Source organism: Centruroides vittatus, unplaced genomic scaffold (assembly GCF_030686945.1).
Source record: "Centruroides vittatus isolate TY-2023 unplaced genomic scaffold, ASM3068694v2 contig_958, whole genome shotgun sequence".
In the NCBI taxonomy this organism is placed as follows: domain Eukaryota; kingdom Metazoa; phylum Arthropoda; class Arachnida; order Scorpiones; family Buthidae; genus Centruroides; species Centruroides vittatus.
The window spans coordinates 640,883-659,110 of record NW_027122637.1 but is presented as its reverse complement, the minus strand read 5'-3'; the positions used below and the strand labels follow the sequence as shown (position 1 = coordinate 659,110).

General features: G+C 32.8%; 1 protein-coding gene across 1 annotated transcript; it reads left to right on the top strand.

Annotated features, from left to right (window-relative positions):
- Positions 1-1,790: 1,790 nt before the first annotated feature.
- On the top strand, positions 1,791-18,228 carry LOC136985298 (putative phospholipase B-like 2). Its single transcript, XM_067282548.1, has 11 exons — positions 1,791-1,987; positions 3,002-3,245; positions 6,569-6,663; positions 11,979-12,193; positions 12,259-12,353; positions 12,420-12,580; positions 12,648-12,740; positions 15,814-15,885; positions 15,949-16,101; positions 16,184-16,343; positions 17,967-18,228. Exons 1-11 carry the CDS (start codon positions 1,818-1,820, stop codon positions 18,138-18,140), a joined length of 1,632 nt encoding a protein of 543 aa, XP_067138649.1. The 5' UTR covers positions 1,791-1,817; the 3' UTR covers positions 18,141-18,228.

Below are 18,228 nucleotides of genomic sequence, written 5' to 3'. Positions count from 1 at the left end.
TACTTTTGGACCGGAGACGAAAAATAATAAAATTATCATACGTTTTTCCAGCGATCGCGCGATGACAGGGAGTCGCATCGCTCTCTCCTCTAAGTCGGCCTCGCTATCGCGATCGGGAGTCGCGTCGCTTGCCGTTAAAATTGCCTTTAGTAGACGTTTCCCCCTTTTTTTTACTTTGTTCAAGAACTACCGTGAATCAATAACTAGTGACGTTTAGCACATGGCGGCCTGCCGGCGGCTCCCCTCCGGGAGGTGAGTCGGGACCACGAACAGTGGGAACGGCAGCCATGTTTGCTGCCATAAGTAACATTAACCGAAATGGCGATCGCGCGATGATCGAAAGTCGCGTCGCTCTCTCCGCTCTCGTATCGCGTGTTTAACTCTACTGGAGATGACCGTAGTCCGACGACATGGTTTGCAGACTTTACCGCAAGATGGCAGTACTAGCAATTACGGTGCCGTCTTCATGAGAGCATTAAAAAAGTATGATAACTTTTTTATTTTTCGTCTCCGGTCCAAGAAATAGGGTACCGTTGAACTCGTTTCGGTCCCCTGAGTTCAAATATATAATCAAAATCCTAAAATTCCATAGGTGGTAATCTATAGTATACCTATTACTTTACTACTTTTTTAAATAAATAAAAGCTATTAAACGTCAACAGACCACTAATCTCTGAGCAGCTATAAACAACAAAGCCCATTGAAGATTTAAGTCGAGCTATTATAAGTTTCTTCTTTCATTCGTTGATTGGTTGATATGGAGTGTTCAGCATATATAGCCTCTATACTCCGAGAGAGCGAGATTATGAACGCTAGGCATCCGAAGAGCCGGCCTTATAGATGGAATGGTTACGTACGCGGGGAAAGAATGCCTTCCGGGAGGTCCTTAAGGGGAAACTGGCCCCTATTCAGGCGTTACAGACGTGGAGAAAATCCGGAAAACTCCTCGTGGTCAGCCCGCATGGCTAAAATATGGTCTGCGAAAGATTTAAAAAACTTTTATTCATTTTAAATTATTCCCACATTGATACAAAGTGAATTTAATTTTTACTAAAAATGTTATGTTTTCTATTATAATAGTACTGTTAAAGCATGTTACTTTGAGTTTAACGATTACTTATGTTAAAAGTTTTGATTAAATTTTATTTTTAGATTGACACAGTTTATTTTTCTTAAACCTTGTGGTCCCTGTTAGCAACAATGAAATCAAAGTGGTCCCTGGTCAAAAAAGGTTGGGAACCGCTGCCTTAAATAACGTAATAATGAACTCATTAGCATAAAATGACAAGATGCACATTCTCTAATCAGAGTAATTTATTTCCAGAAAAACTTATTTCTTCATTTTATATTAACTTTATAACTATTTAAAAACTCAATGAATTTGGTTTGCTTGAATATCAAGTATATTCTGAAACTATACAGCAAAGACCCAAAAGTCTGTTAACAATTGCAATAACTATTGTTTTAATTAAACACAGTACTTGACTATTTACAAACTTTTCAAAATTTATTCAAAATAAGATCATTCTTCTTTAATATACGAATTACAAAGCATTGATAAACTCTCAATTAGGATTTAAAATCATTTCTAACATAGTAAATTATAAAGTTTAATTTTGAAAGTATCATGTCACGTGAAGAAAATTGATAATTTGAATTCATAGTCCATTCCATCAAATGTATGTCTGAACTATGTCTCAATTATCAAAAATTATCTAAATAGATCGCAGATTACTTCGATAATTTCTGATAGACCTAATAATTATTTTTGAAATAACATAATTATACTGAGCTTGGAAACATTTTTAAAGGATAAGATGAAAGTAATAATATTCGCTGTGTTTCTACGTGTATATGTATCATGCTTACATGAGAAAAACGCATCAGTTATTTGGGATGAAGGAGCAAGAAAATTTTTTATTAAAGATTTTATCACCAATAATTCAGTAGCTTGGGCAAATTTTAAGAATGGAATATTTACAACAGGGTAAGTGAAATTTCAACACATTTCATTATAGATGACTCACATAAACACTATAGTAGGCGCGTGCATTCAATTATAATAATTTGGTAAATTGATTCTCGATATTCAACTGTCGAGTAAAATGCATAGTACTTCCTTCTGGGAAAGATTACAATTGAATTTCGCAAGTACAGGCGTTTGTTGAAGAAGATGTAGTCGATGGTAATTGGATATAACATACATTCTCATAGAACCGATAGTCGGTTCTATGAGAATGTATATTTCAAAGCAAAGCCAAATTATTACTGAAAGACGTGGCCGTAAAATATGATAAAAGTAACAAAAATAATGCTTTTAAATTTCAATATAGAAACCTGTATTTACATTATCAATAATTATTAAATTCTTACTTTTTCTCTCGTATGCATACTACAATTATTATAGCCTTGTTTCATTATTTAAGTAAATTTTTTCTTTCTATATGCGCACAGTCAGGAAATTGATTGCCTTATATAGTTTCTAGTTTATGACTTAATAATTTTTATCTAATTAATGAATATAATTAAATAAAATGATGACATGGTTTTAATTCTTTAATTTTTTAATGTCTAACTTCTACAATTCATTCAATAAATTTTGACTAGTCGTAAATAAAAATATTTTCTGTAGTTGGTTGTTCCTGCGGACTGTTGTTGCAGATAGCTTCAATATAAAGATTTAAATGAATTGTTATTTTTAAATTATTTATTGAAAAAATAGGCCTAGGTCTTAAATTTTATAATTAATATTTTTATATACTATATTTTAGTATTTTCAGTTTTGGTAATGGTTTATCGAAAATTATAATTATATTAAAATTCAATATATTAGTATAGATTTTCATTACAGATTCAAATCGAATATTTACATAAAAGCTATCCAACATGTTTGTATACAATACAGTGAAAATTATAAGTAATTTGTCTATAAAATTAAATTTTTAATTAATTATTAGATTAGAGTTCACGGAATAAACAATAACGTTTATAACTTTTGCAGATGGTCGTATTTGGAAGTTCACACCAATCCATCGTATTCGGATTCTTTCCAAGCTTATGCCGCAGGTTTGGTCGAAGGATATTTAACAACTGATCTCATTTCTAAACACTGGAACAATTTGTATTTAAACTATTGCAAAAACGAAAAAGAATACTGCGATAAGCTTAAGACTTTCTTACAAATAAACATGGATTTCATGAATAAAAATATTCAAAGAAACAGAACAGATTTCTATTGGAATCATGTGAGTAAATTTCAATATTAAAATACTATACATTAATTATATTTACGTTCATGGTTCTTCCTACTTGTTCATATATCAAAATGTATTTAATGTAAATAATTGTAAAATAATTTTGAAATTGAACACCGAGGAAAATATTTGATTAAATGTGAGAATTTAGAAAGCAAAATGACAATTTAGTTTTTTTGCTTTTAAATTCTTTGACCGTAGTCGTAATGTTTTATTACGCCACATTCTATTACACTAACATTTGTGTTAACTCGCATTATTACGTTTTATGACATGTTAAAGAAAAAACCGATTCTTACATTTTTATCACAACATTTATGTAAATCTAATGTATCTACTGATGTATGCTGATACGTGGATATACTTCAGCGTGCTGCCACGTGTTACATGTTTTAACATGTAACACACATTTATCATGGAGGTCAAACCGTTTAGAAGCAGCCTTCTCTATTAAATGCTTCTGTCAGTTGTCTTTTTTTTTTTTTTAACTCTTTTCGCACTGTGGGCACTAAGAGGGCCTCTTTCAGAAAGCCCATTATGGGTTCGGCCAGGCCCACAATGGGGCGACCGGGAGGTGAGGGACGGGGCCCGACATATCCGAACGGACCACCCCCCGAAAAATTCCTGGGGATTATTCGACCCGTTGACAACCGTCGGATTCGATCCCGGGTCCCCCAGAGCGGTGGCTGCCACCTTGACCGCTCGGCCATCCGGCCGTCTTCTGTCAGTTGTCGGAAGCATTTAATAGAAAAAGTTGTGGTCGTCATTTTCAGCCCAAAACGTGAACGTCGGACGTCGAGCGCCTCCATCTGGCAATTCTAGAAGGTTGATAATGGCGTTCGCTACGTCTAGCATGGCGAGTAAAAGTTCGGCCTAAACTTCTTCATTTTTTGTGTTTTGGGTTAAAATAATGATTTATTTAAGCATTTATGAATAATAATGTAAAGAAACAGACGATTTTAATCCAGAAATTATTTAATTATTCAAATTTTTTGCAAGTGATGTGAAGTGCCTATAGAATTCACATATATTTCTGTTCATAATAGTGCGAGATAAACAGAGGGTCAGGGGTTTATCCTCGCTGACCACTTACACTGCGCGGGTTGGCAAAACCCGATCTCGTTGTCGTTTCGGATGGCTAGGAGGGCAAGAAAAAAAAAGTGGGGAGGTGCGTCGGTAAGTCGACAGGCGTCTTGGATTGACAGGAGACAGGGTAACAAATAAAACATTTATTGATTAACTAGATTACTACAAAATTGGTTACAAGGCTATTCTACTATATACTATGAGAGTAAATGCGGTTAACATACGCCTGAATGCAACTACAGTAGTGAACCGAAAATCGGAATCAATTGGGGACTGGGGTTGTTCAGATTAGAGATTTGTTCCGATTACCCATTATGTACGAATAAATATATTAACCTGTCCGATTTTCAAATTTTTCTCCGTTGCGTGTCGTTTCGTATTGAATTTTCGTCGATTTTAAGCCTAACAAAAATTTTTATAATAATAATCGAGGCTATCGTATCGTTAAAAATTATTTCTGCATTTTGTACAAACAAAATAAATATATTGAAGAATATAAAAACATGAAAATTATACTTTAGAAGTAAATTTAGTATCAAAAACGTTCGATTCAGCACGACACAGTCCGACTGAAAATCGTGCCGATTACCGGCGATTCCGATTACCGGGGTTCCGATTTACGAGTCTCTACTGTATATGCAGAGTACAGATTCTAACTAAGACGGCTATGCGTTAAGCCTATTGCCGTTGCGGAGAGAGAGAGTTTACATAGGTCCTAACAAAATACCTCTGGGTGTGAGATTGGACGATATAATTCGATGTATCGCGGTCGCTGACGATGTGGAAGAGTTTCTCGTAGGTCCTCTCCGACGGGACTTCGTTCCTGGGCATGGAGACGGACACAAGTACAATAATAACTTCCTATGCGGGCGCGCAAAATTCCGGTTGCGCGAGCTTTTATAGAGTTAGTGTGGGAAGCTGTCGGTTGTTGACGATGACTTGCGAATTCTTGACAGCCAAGTGTCAACTTTCCCACCTGACTGTTGATAGTTGCTGGAGACCTCTGCTCCGTTTCTCCGCGAGGAATTGTTTCTCTCGGGGATTGTTTACACTAATTTGTGAGAAAAAAATGAAAGTTTTCTTTCATTTACACAGATTTTCCCGCTAAAATCCGCGGTCTCACAATAGCTTATCATAATTCTGTAGGAGTAGGTTTGTTCTTTCACAGCATCTTCTACCATCAACAGCGTAATACGTTTGTAAATTTTCTAAAAATAATTTCCCGAGCTGCTTTTGGATTTACATAATCCACTACTTCCCTCAACAAAAGTATGAGGTAGTCCTATCGTACGGTAGGAGACACGACGTTAATTAAAAAGAATTATTTAGTGTTATTAAACATCCTATAAATACTTTAAAATAGTTTAATTTGTTTATTTATCTTCGCTAGTAACATTCGTCGTTGTTAAACATGTTCCGCCATTTTTCAACAATATCCCATGAGTCAGTGCGCGACGTGAACGTGTGGAGCAACGTGTTTTACTTAGAATTCAAACGTCAAACGTGTACTTCTGTTTGCTGTACAAATTTAACGTTTGAACTTCGGCCGCAACCTCTCTAATTAAGCATCACTCTTGCTCTTTATAGGCCAGAAGTTGAGGAATTAGATAATGAAATTCATCAAATACTGATCCATCAGCATTTATTGGATACAACTAATTTCATCTTTTATAATTTTACAAACGTCGGGACCAAAATGTTCTTCAAGTACATTCAACAGTTGAATAATATCCATTTTCTCAAACAAACAGTTTTTCACAGAAATATAAATACATTTAACCATACACTCAAGAGTGACACCGGCATTTGGAGTTTTACGACGACTATACTGATGCAACACAGCAATGTGAGCAATGTTTTTTAAATCTTCTGTGTCTTGATGTAACATGATGACACGTCATAACACGTATTAACACAAACTGTCAGCGTAATCAAAATGTGGATTTTTATAGTTTCTACGCAACCTTCACCTTACGCCGATGCACATTAGAAAAAATTAAGACAATAATCGGAATTAAAGATGGTCCGAACCAGTTACCTTTATTAGTTATCTACGTCACCAAAGATTTGAGCAATCGTTTTCTCTCATTGTTGTTTTAATTTTACTTGTCTTGTGTCTGAGCTTTTATGCGTAGTCTCCGGAAAATATTTTATATCTAAGCGGATGAATTACTATGTTTAATCTTACAAAATATTCCATGTAATAGCATCAAAAGTTTTTATTTCAGGTTGCATTAATACTGGAGCAAGTGAAAGGTTTGCAGGACGGATATAAACGAACTCCATCTTTGCCTGATACAAGACCTGATGTTATGGGAATTATGTAAGTTTTTCAGCAATTAAAAAATTCTTGTCAATTGAAATACGTGGTAATAATAATTTAATGAATTTAATGTTTTCTGTTTTCTTGTTTAATTTCTAAATTTTAAGTTTTTAATTAAGTATGAATTTAAGTTTTATTTTTAGCACATATTCAAAATACTGTATATTTATGAGAGATAATTTACAGAAGAAAATTATGAATGTTTTGATCTTTATTATTTTAACTTTATGTTTGCATTTAAGAATATTGTATTGATTTTTGAAGAAAACAGAAAATAACATTCTTTGTTGTTTGATATAGTACATGTCTGTATGCAAATAAAATATATTAAGAAAATTGACATATTGCAGCGTTCAATATTACTGTATACCATCAATTTGTTCGCTTTTTACGAAAGATTTTATAATGTAATTGTCATAAAAGAAATATATAAGTTATATATATATATATAGAATTTTATAAGTAAATTCTGTCTGAATTATTTGCGGAATTCTTAGTGAGGAACTGTAAAAGCTGTATATATCAAAATCATTAGCTGAGTTTTTGGAATGCTTTAAATGTATCATATTATATTATTCAATCTTCTATTGTTTTCTACAAATCAGCAATTAAGAACCACGCATTTATTTAATTCTTTTAAGAATTTCTGGATTATATTACTATAAACAAACATCAACAGCCAACCCGATATACATTAAAGCAATACACCGACCAAAGCCGAATTATCGGGCTAGAAACGGCTATAATAATTATTTGGTACTAGAGTTTGGCGTTAGGCGCCATCTCATGCTAAAGTTAATAATTATAATTTTACTTAAATAATTTAGAATGAACTGGAAGAAAATAATCGACTTCGGAGCGGGACTCGAACCCGTAACTCCTGCTTACCGTGCAGATATGTTGCCAATTACGCTACCTGGTCCTCCGGTTCGATCTCCTCTCCCAGTATATATAAGCTTACGTTACGACCATCAACGGCCATTACAATGCCTGCTGGAAACACTTCAAGCACCCACGTCCTGTAAACATCTCCCAAGGCACTTGATGGCCGTTGATGGTCGTAACGTAAGCTTATATATACTGAAAGAGGAGATCGGACCGGAGGTCCGTGTAGCGTAATTGGCAACGCATCTGCACAGTAATTCAATTCAATTCAATTATTTATTTTAAGGTGCAAAAGCACATACCCTGGCCCCGCTTTATAGCATTACCAGGGATAAGTCTCTCAAAGTTTATAATTAGAATTACAGAATGAGTATATGTACAGTACAATTGAAATATTGGATTTTAACATTGATTCCCGACATAACAGTAAAGAACACAAGTATAATCTATACAGTTATGGCATATAACAACTAATGTCATTTACATGTCATCACAATTAATAATAATTACACACCAGTAAAGTAACATTTAGTATTCATTTTTACATAACAATACTCGATTCCGCATAAGAAGTCATTAACATTTATCTGCACATAAGCAGGAGTTGCGGGTTCGAGTCGCGCTCCGGGTCGATTGTTTTCTTCTAGTTCGTTCTAAATTATTTAAGTACTAGTTAAGTAACGCTGTATCAGCGTGTAGTCGGAACGAAGCTGCTCGCACCTTTATTTTCTAGATTATGAGGGAACAAAGAATCATTCGTTCTCAACAATATATTTGATCATTTAAAGGTACAAATATAAGGTCAGAATAAGCCATTAATTAATTGCTATGCCAACGTCTCACGAAATTCTGGCTTTCACTACGGGCCTTGGACTTACAGATTGACTCGTAGCGATCTTTATTGCAACTCTTTAAAAATACTGAGTCAGTTATTTCTTTCACTCGACTCAATGTAACATAGTTAAGACCGATAGCTGTCTCTTTTTTCCTTACATCGATTTTTTGGAAGAGTTAATCCCTGTGATTTATGTATAGTCATCGAGTATGCTAAGGTAAGGAGAAACTGTCTACGAGATCTCAATATACTGCCATCGTTCGAAGAGCGTGTTATGGGGATTATTGGAAACAGATTACCATAGATGAAAGGTTCCCTGATAGCTATCGAATTCCAGATCAAGTTCATCCCTGGATAAATAGGCTCGATTTCTTGTCGTAAGAATGTTCAGATCTGTATCAGAGAAATCACCCGAAGCTAGATGTAAGACAACTGTGAAGGAACTATCTGCGCTATTTTCTCTATGAGAATTACTAAGTTCTCTTAAGAAAAGAATCAAATGGGAATGTAATGTAATGTCCCAACCAAACGGCTCATCTTTCTCGGGGTTTATCTCATTCAATCTTCTCTCGATCATGTAAAGCATTCTTGCACCAATCAGTGACATTTCATCGATGATGATGAATTTGAGCGACTTAGTCTCAATCTGGAATCTCTGTGAAGCTTCTCCATTTAGAGATCGAAATTTCGTACTGACGATAGGAAATCGAAGGAGAGAATGGATCGTAAAGCCATCAATATTGATCGCTGCTGCTCCATGTTTTAAAAAGGAAACTTTTTTAAACTTATTATTCTATAAAGATTCTTTATATTTGTTGTGTATCTAGTTAGCGATAATATTTACAGTAGAGCATCGATTATCCGACCCGCTAGTGATGTGGCGCTACAATATTTGGCTATGTATTGGCTACTTTAATATCATTTTTGTTAAACTTTTGCGTGTTTTAGCTGGCAACACTGGCACGACCATGAAAGGGAGGCCAGTATTTAAACGAGGCTTAATTTTATTTAACGACGCTATCCAATTGCTGTTTTTAAAATGTGTGCGAGATTTAGCGGCAAAAAACGAGTGTCAGCTGTGAAGCAAAAAAAAATTTTGGATTTCTTTTTCTAATGTATAGGCCTAATTTGTTAAATATGTAACCCGAATATATTTTTCAACATACAGTACAGTACTGTATTTATTTTGTGCAAAATAAACAAATAATTTTTAAGGATACAATAGCGACGATTATTATTTTTTTTTAAATTGTTAGGCTTAACATCGATGAAAATTCAACGCGAAGTAGTTTAATAGCGATATACTAATATACTATACTAATAATGTATTTTTTCATACTTTTCGGTTATCCGTTTTTTTCAGTAATCCGACCAACCCCAGTTCCCAATTGAGTCGGATAGGCGATGCTCTACTGTACCTTTCAAAATTACCGTTTTAATGCTTGTCATATTTTCCGACCACTAGATAACACTTCTATACGTTCGTGCAGGAAGCGACTAACACTTGACTTCATGCATTCCTTGTCAACATTATAACTCTAGAATGAGTTGTCCGATCTTGATGAAATTTTCTAGCACGACTCATCATCACTCAAGAATGAACTGATTAAAATTTCAACTCTCAAAAATGATCCATACTGAAGAAAAACGCGATCTTCGTTTTGACCCCTATCTCTAGTTCTACAAAAATGAATCATTTTTGAGAGTTGAAATTTTAATCAGTTCATCATTGAGTGATGATGAGTCGTTCTAGAAAATGTCATCAAGATCGGACAACTCATTCTAGAGTTATAATGTTGACAAGAAATGCATGAAGTCAAGTATTAGTCGTCACTTCGTTCCGACAATCACTTCGTTCGGACAAAAATTATAATTATTAACTTGAACATGAGATGGCGCCTAACGCCAAACTCTAGTACCAAATTATTATTAATATTATAGCCGTTTCTAGGATACGTCATCGTCTTATTGTGTATTCAATGTTCTTAAACAACTATTTTTTTAGAAAGGACTCTTATATTCTCATGTATGTACAGTACAGTAGAGAGTCGTTTATCCGAACACCAGTTATCCGAAACGTCGGCTATCCGAACACTTTCCAGTCGGACTGTGTCGTGCTGAATCGAACTTTTTTGATACTAGATTTACTTCTAATGTATAATTTTTATGTTTTTATATTTTTCAATATATTTATTTTGTTTGTACAAAATAAAGAAATAATTTTTAACGATACAATAGCCTCGATTATTATTATAAAAATTTTCGTTAGGCTTAAAATCGACGAAAATTCAACACGAAGCGACACGCAACGGAGAAAAATTTGAACATCGGACAGGTTAATACCGTATTAGCCCGAATATAACGCGACCCCGAATTCAACGCGACTCCAAAATTTTCATAAAGATATTTTTAAAAAAAATAATACTCATAAAAGAATTCAAAGAAAGTAAAATTCAATTAGATAAGCATTTATTTAGGTATTTATAGCTAATAACACAGGTTACATTCATGTCAATGATCGAGTTAAGCCTAACACACGACTATATCACATAAAAAATTAAAAATAAAATTCATGTGTAAAAATGTAAAGAAAATATCTGTTTAATCTTAAACACAACATTTTTCTGAGTAAAACAAAATAAAAACTTAGTCAATTTGTTGATTTACAACTCAGAAAAAAGCATTTGAAAATAGCGTTATAAAACAATTAGCGTTTATTGACTTTCGCGTTAGGAAGTAAAGCGGGTCTATTGACAAATTTTCTCGCAGTAGTACGAAATTTCTACTGACTTAACTTGAATGAGTCATATTTCTTCCTCATTTACAAACAAACTTGATGGCAATCGGTGAAACATGAGATAAATTACAGCAAGTTGAAATTTGATATGTTTATTTTTGCGTTTTACGTATTAAATTACATTAAATTCGACACAAATAAAGCATTTTCGTCAATATAGAAATATTTCACATTGTTTAAAAGTAGAGAAAATAAAGAAAAGAAAGATGTAATAATAATTTTTCGAGCGAAGCCAAAAATTTCACAATTTTAAGATAAAGAATGGAGTCTGTGAGAGCCCACGTGACTAAAAGGCGGTCGAAAAATCACGTGACTAATGAACTTCGAACAAGCGGAGACATAGCCTTACTATAGTAGCGCTATGCAAACAAAAGCGCAGGCCTACTAACTAGATCACATGGTTGTTTTGAAGTGGTCGGTCGAGCTAGGTCTGACGTTCAGTAGCGTTTCAATCTCTGTAGGAAAATGCCCTTGTTTATATTACATTCCATTACTTAAACCCCGAATTTAGCGCGAGTCGATTTTTTAACGGAAAATAAATGGTCGAAAAATATCGCGTTATATTCGGGCTAATACGGTATATTTTTTCGTACATAATCTGTTATTCGAAAAATCAGTTATCCGAACAACCCCAGTCTCCAATTGATTCGCATAAACGACTCTCTTCTGTATTCTTACATCAACATCTATTACAATATAATAGATGTTGCAATGTTATAATGAAATAAAAATGTTGTAATGTTGTAATCTATTATCATTTTTCAAATTTCATGATTTAAAGATAAATTACTTTTTTAGGTTCTTTAATCTTTTTGGCGATCTACTAGATTTGGAAGTTGTATTTAATAGAACTACACGGGATATTTTTGAAAATAGCCATTGTTCCGCTTTAATTAAATTCATGTCTGGATATAAAGATCTGTATGTTGCTCAAGATACCTGGGATAATTATTCATCAATGTTGCGTATTCTTAAAAAATATGTGATGCCTCTCGGACATTACTTGACCAAAGGTTTGTTACTTTACGGAAAAAAAAAACTTATTGCGTTCATTTATTCAAAGTAAAATAATTTACAGGTAATAAAATAATACCTGGGCACACGACGACTTTCTCTTCGTATCCAGGATGTATATTTTCTGGAGATGACTTTTACATTATATCCTCTGGATTGGTACGTTTTCTAATATAATTTTTAAAATTATAGTTTGCATAGTAACCCGTATTTTTCATATTTTAGGTAGCATTGGAAACGTCAATCACAAATACAAACACCAGTTCATTTCAATATATAAAACCAGATCACGTGGTGTTGGAATGGATTCGTAACCTTGTAGCTAACAGACTGGCTACCGGAGGAAAAAACTGGGCTGCCATTTTCAGTTTATTTAACAGTGGAACGTAAGAATAGATTTTATTTATTTATTTATTTTTGGAATATAAATTCTAATATTATCTAATTATTTAGATATAATAATCAATGGATGATTGTGGATTATAAAAAATTTGTTCCGAATGCTAAACCACAAAAAGAACTGTTATGGATTTTGGAACAAATGCCGTAAGTACAAAAATCTATAAAATTTAGACTATGACATTTTATGAATAATATTATAAAATTATAATATGACATATATAATATTCGATAATTTAGTTCCACTCTTGGTTACTTCCAGTAACCAGATATGAAATTTATATGTACAATAATCCAGTAATTCAGATATTCATTATGCAAATTCATTCACCTATCATTTGTGTTGGCTTAGTTGCATAGATATTTTTGTATTGTACACTGACAAAATTTTTAAAAATTATTAATTTTATGCAGATTGAATAAAAATGTATCAACGCCTATAAATTGATAAAATAAGTTTAAATTTTAGATAATTTGGTTAAAATAATTCAAAAAATAAGTTTCCAGTTTCACGTAAAAGAAGGACACCGGATGTATAGGACAATACATGGCCTCATTTTATGGTGATGATTAGAAATTATTTTTAAATGAACACCGATTGCAAAACTAAACAATCTCATTTTTCTTCTAGTTTATTTTTTGCAAATAATTTCTTATTCCTAAAATCAAGTAGATAAAGAGAAGAAGCAATTTGAGAATATAGAACACAATTAACACAATTAAATATATATGAATTTTAAAAAATCTTACCCTTATATCATTTATTAATAAAAATCAGTGCCGTAACTAGGATTTTGGATGCCTATGACCAAAAAAAAATGGCGCGCCTTTTTAATTTTTGTTATTAAATAAAAATAAAAATGGTGGTTTATTTGTGAAATATATGTTCGTAGAAATTACAGATAATAAATACTATATAAATATAATTATAGAAGCTTTTTTGCGTTATTAATTTCGAATACATATTATTCCAAAACCTTCTCGTTGGCGCCTTTATTAAATCGACGCCTATGGCGGGAGCCACGTTGGCCATACCCTAGTTACGGCTCTGATAAAAATTATAAAATTTTTGAAAATTATTAATGTTTTACTTATCTAAATTTTTTTTCAAAATATGCACTCTTTCAATAGTGATTTTTATCTTACGGAATCATTGATCAAACATTTCCTTCACTTCTCTAGTTCAATTCGTGCACTTCTCAAGCAACAATAAATTCCCCATTGTTGGAAATCCTGTACTTCTTGAGTTTCTTCTTTATGTGAAAACAGAAAGGAAACTCGCAGGATGCATATTTGTAACTTAGCGAGGTTGTTTAAGAAACTTTAGACCAATATCACGTGTATTCATAGGTGAGTACGATTCAATGAGCTTAAGCTTAATCCTGGTGAAGCCACCATGCAAGAATTGAGTCTTAGCTCTTTCAGCTTCTTTACCACATGGATAATTCAGTGTTCAGTGTACCACATGGCAACAACAAGCTGTTGCTCTTCAATCTTCTGTAATCTGTTGTAATTCAATCTTTTTTAGTCCTCATTTATAAAATTGTTGTAATTAGTGTTGCAACGAATAGTATATTTGGCCTCAGGCTGAATACCGAATATTCGGCCAAACTATTCGGCTTGATTAACGCACGTACGAAAATTGGCGCGCAAACCGAATTATGGCAAGGACCCTGACTCTATTGGCCCGCTGTCACTACGCTTCGCCAATCGCGTTAATTCTTGAGAGTTGTGACGGACAGACAAGAGCGTCATGGCAGTATGTGATAAATGATGATATCAAATGTGGATAACAATGAAATGTCCTACAGGTGTAAATAACGGAAAAAGAACAGAGAAGGACCACGAAGTGAAAATGTGAAAATAAATATGAAATTGAGTTGATAACATAATCGAACAAGTCGAGGCAGGTTATTGGCGCGAAATTCAATACCGTCAATGCCAAATAATTGTTCTCATAGACTTCGAAATGCTAATTGCTTGTAATGAAAGTGCATGGGCGAAAACCTGAGGCCGTTCGGGCTACCAAGCTGTCTCGAATCTGTGAAATTATAACTGTGACTTATACCGACGTCCTATTTGTCTCTTTTCTCCGTTATCACCAGGCTATGAGTCACGTAATTGTAAAATGGGAAATATACGACGGAAAAGTGTCGAATTGAAAGTATTGTTCGCGCACATTATGATGTATGCATAGGCATACGTGGACTAGAGCGATAGAGGAAAGAGGAAGGGAAGAGCAAAGACGAGCGCTTAAAAAGAAGTATAGGCAGGGTCAGACCCTCAGATGTAAAACGATTCTCGAACGAATAGGTGTGTACATGTGCTGATCTTTGTAATTATAAATTGTGAATACATGTGACTAATATTATTTTGTTTTTTATTTTGTGCAGGTTATAAGTTACAAATAAATATAAACAAACAACACTAACCCGATAACATTAAATGTAAATACCAAAATGATTAATTTACTGCGTTTTTGTTATTTCTTACTCCTGTTTTTAGGTATTCGGTATTCGGCCGAATACCGAATAGTAACCGAATCATTTGTTTGTTCTTATTAATCGTATTATTGATAGTTTTACACTTGCGGCTGTAAATCGAAGAACCAAGCTTGTGTTAATGTATTGTTTTGATGTATCAAAACAATACATCCACTTTTCATCACCACTAATGATTGGGTTCATTGCAATAGAACTATCTTTTATGAAATTTTTGGAGCATTATCTGGAACTATTGTACTCAGTCCAGAGAGCAGCGGAATTCACGATGTAGAGTATATCCAGAAAGAATAAAGTTTTCTTACCTATCCTTAATATATTTATCAACTTGGACATTAATTATTAACAGGACTGATAATTATTGAGCCTCCTGTAGGAGGATCAATAAAGTCTGTTTTCTTTAAGAACTTTTGCTGAATTTTGCGTAAACATTTAAACACCAGTTTAACAGTCCTGTTAATAATTAATGTCCATGTTGACAAATATATTAAGAATTGAAATAAGGACAATAAGGCAATAATAATTATTTTCTTACCTATGTACAGTATATAACATACCCGTCCTTGTCGATGTTTATATTGATATGTATACACCGTCAAGGGAGAATGAATGTTACAAATCGTTATACCGTCAATAAAATTATATGATAAACTCATTTAATTGATCTATTTTAAAATATTATTTTTTTTACGTTTTAACTATTTGTTTTACCATTACAGAAATTATATTGAGAGCAAAGACCAAACAAATACTCTAATTCGTCAAGGATTTTGGCCTTCTTATAATATTCCGTGAGTGATCTTTTATCTATAAAAATTGTTTAATCATTACGTTAAATTGTTTATTTCTTGCAGCTATTATTCAAATATTTTCAATATGAGCGGGCTCCCAGAAAAAGTAAAAGTTTATGGTGATTATTTCACATATGACAAAGCTCCGCGGGCATTAATTTTCAAAAGAGATCAAGGAAAAGTTACTGATTTAAATAGTATGATGAAGATGATGAGGTCAGTTGTAGTAGTAAGAAATTAAAAAATATTAAATTAGTTAAGTTTTAAATAAAACAATTTTATATGAATTTTATTTTAGATATAATGATTTCAAAAATGACCCGCTTTCTCGTTGTAATTGCACCCCTCCATACAGTGCAAACAATGCGATTGCTTCACGTAAAGATTTGAACCCCATAAATGGCTCATATCCTTTCTCTTCTTTAGGCAATGCAGCTTACGGAGCAATTGATATGAAGGTAAGGCTTACGTAAATAAACGTGTAATAGCTGAAAGTGGTTTAAACTTTAAGAATATATATTTTATATAATTCGTTTATTTTTCTATAATAAAATAATTTATATTACTTAATAAAGATATGTAAACATAATGATTTTAAAAATTATTACAATCAATGAAACAAATTTTAATTTATATAATTTGAAATAACTTTATTTCTGATTAACAAAATTCCTCCAGATAGATATTTATAACATTTTATTTTGTATGTGTTCGTGTATGTAAGTGTGTAGGTGTGTGTTTTTAACGATAAACCAACTGCCTCATATCATAACAATAATATGATATAATTTACTAAAATTTCCAGTAAACGCAATAAACTAGATAGTGTTTTCCTGCCGCCATGAAAAATTCGTGTTAAGATTCGATTTAGCAGTGGCTTAAATACTATTAAGTGCAGTTAAGCGACGCTTAAGGCCCATGATATAAGGGAGCTCAGACCATGTCTTGGGCACTGTTTCTACGAAACAGTATAAATATGAAAAATTTTTAATAATAAACTTTTGCTTACTCTTGTACAAATATACTTTATACTCTGCTTACACTTTAACAAAAAATATTTTTCTAGAATACTTTTATTTTGTTTAGAAATCGTTTTCTAGATTACTTTTTGACATTTTTTTCCTTTTTTCCGATGTTAAATTTGCATACAATAAAATAAATTTTGAACGTACAATACGTATCTTTAATATTTCCTACAATTTGAAATTTTAAAATTTGCAGTTTAAAAATTTAATTTAAATTCCTGTACCACGGAGGATCCTTTACCATATTTTGCTTAAGAGACTAAAATTTCTAGTTATGCCACTGCAATCCAGACTGTCGTGATTTCAGTATTTCGAATCAAGTACAAATACTCAAAATAAGTAACCGGATAAAATTGTTAGCCATTTGTTATCCATAAATTAACACGTTGTTTAATGTATATGTTACCGGCAAAACCCGATTTTACGCCAGACTAGTTTTGCCTAGGCCAACCTAGTTTGGCGTAAGCGTGTCAGGCCAAACTAGTTTAGAATTATTATTCAAGTATATTAATGGTTAAAATAAAATTAAAAGTCAATCAATTAGATTAACAATATTTATTCAAACATAGTCTACTTAATTATAAAAAAACGGGGTTAATGTTACCCTAGATATCGAAGGTGGCGGCTCGTCTCCGATTCCAGCAATCAGAAGACAGGGAACAGTGAGGACGCGCGTTCTAACCTAACTTAACCTACTCTAATAAATTACCATAATTATTACCAACCAAATTATTAACCGAATTTTTCCTACTCGAAAGGTCGCGTTGGATTCTGTGAGATGCCGGCACTTTTTGACTTTTTTTTCCGAGTAAACTCGGCGCGCAATAAAAACGTTATTTATTGCATTTTTCAAAGCTCAAAGAAATTGGAGAACTTAAATTTTTTGAAAAAAATGCGAGAAAAAATCCACCATTAATATACTTGAATAATAATAATTCTAAACTGGTTTGGCGTAAAATCGGGTTTTGCCGGTAACATATATATATATATATATATATTTGTCTTTTTTTATATTATAAATATCGTTAATTAAATACTATATTTAATTATTTTCAGTTGACGAACTATTCGATGCAAAAGAATTATCAATTTATCGCCTATTCTGGGCCAACGTACGATCAACAACCGGTTTTCAAGTGGAGCACCAGTATATATTCAAACGTCCCTCACGCTGGTCATCCCGATGAATGGAAATTTGATCCTGTTCTTCATCACTGGTTAAATGTCTAATGTAAAATTTATGTACAAATTCATATTATTAAATATACAGATAATAATTAAACATTATTAAATAATTTACAGTACCATATACTAGGAT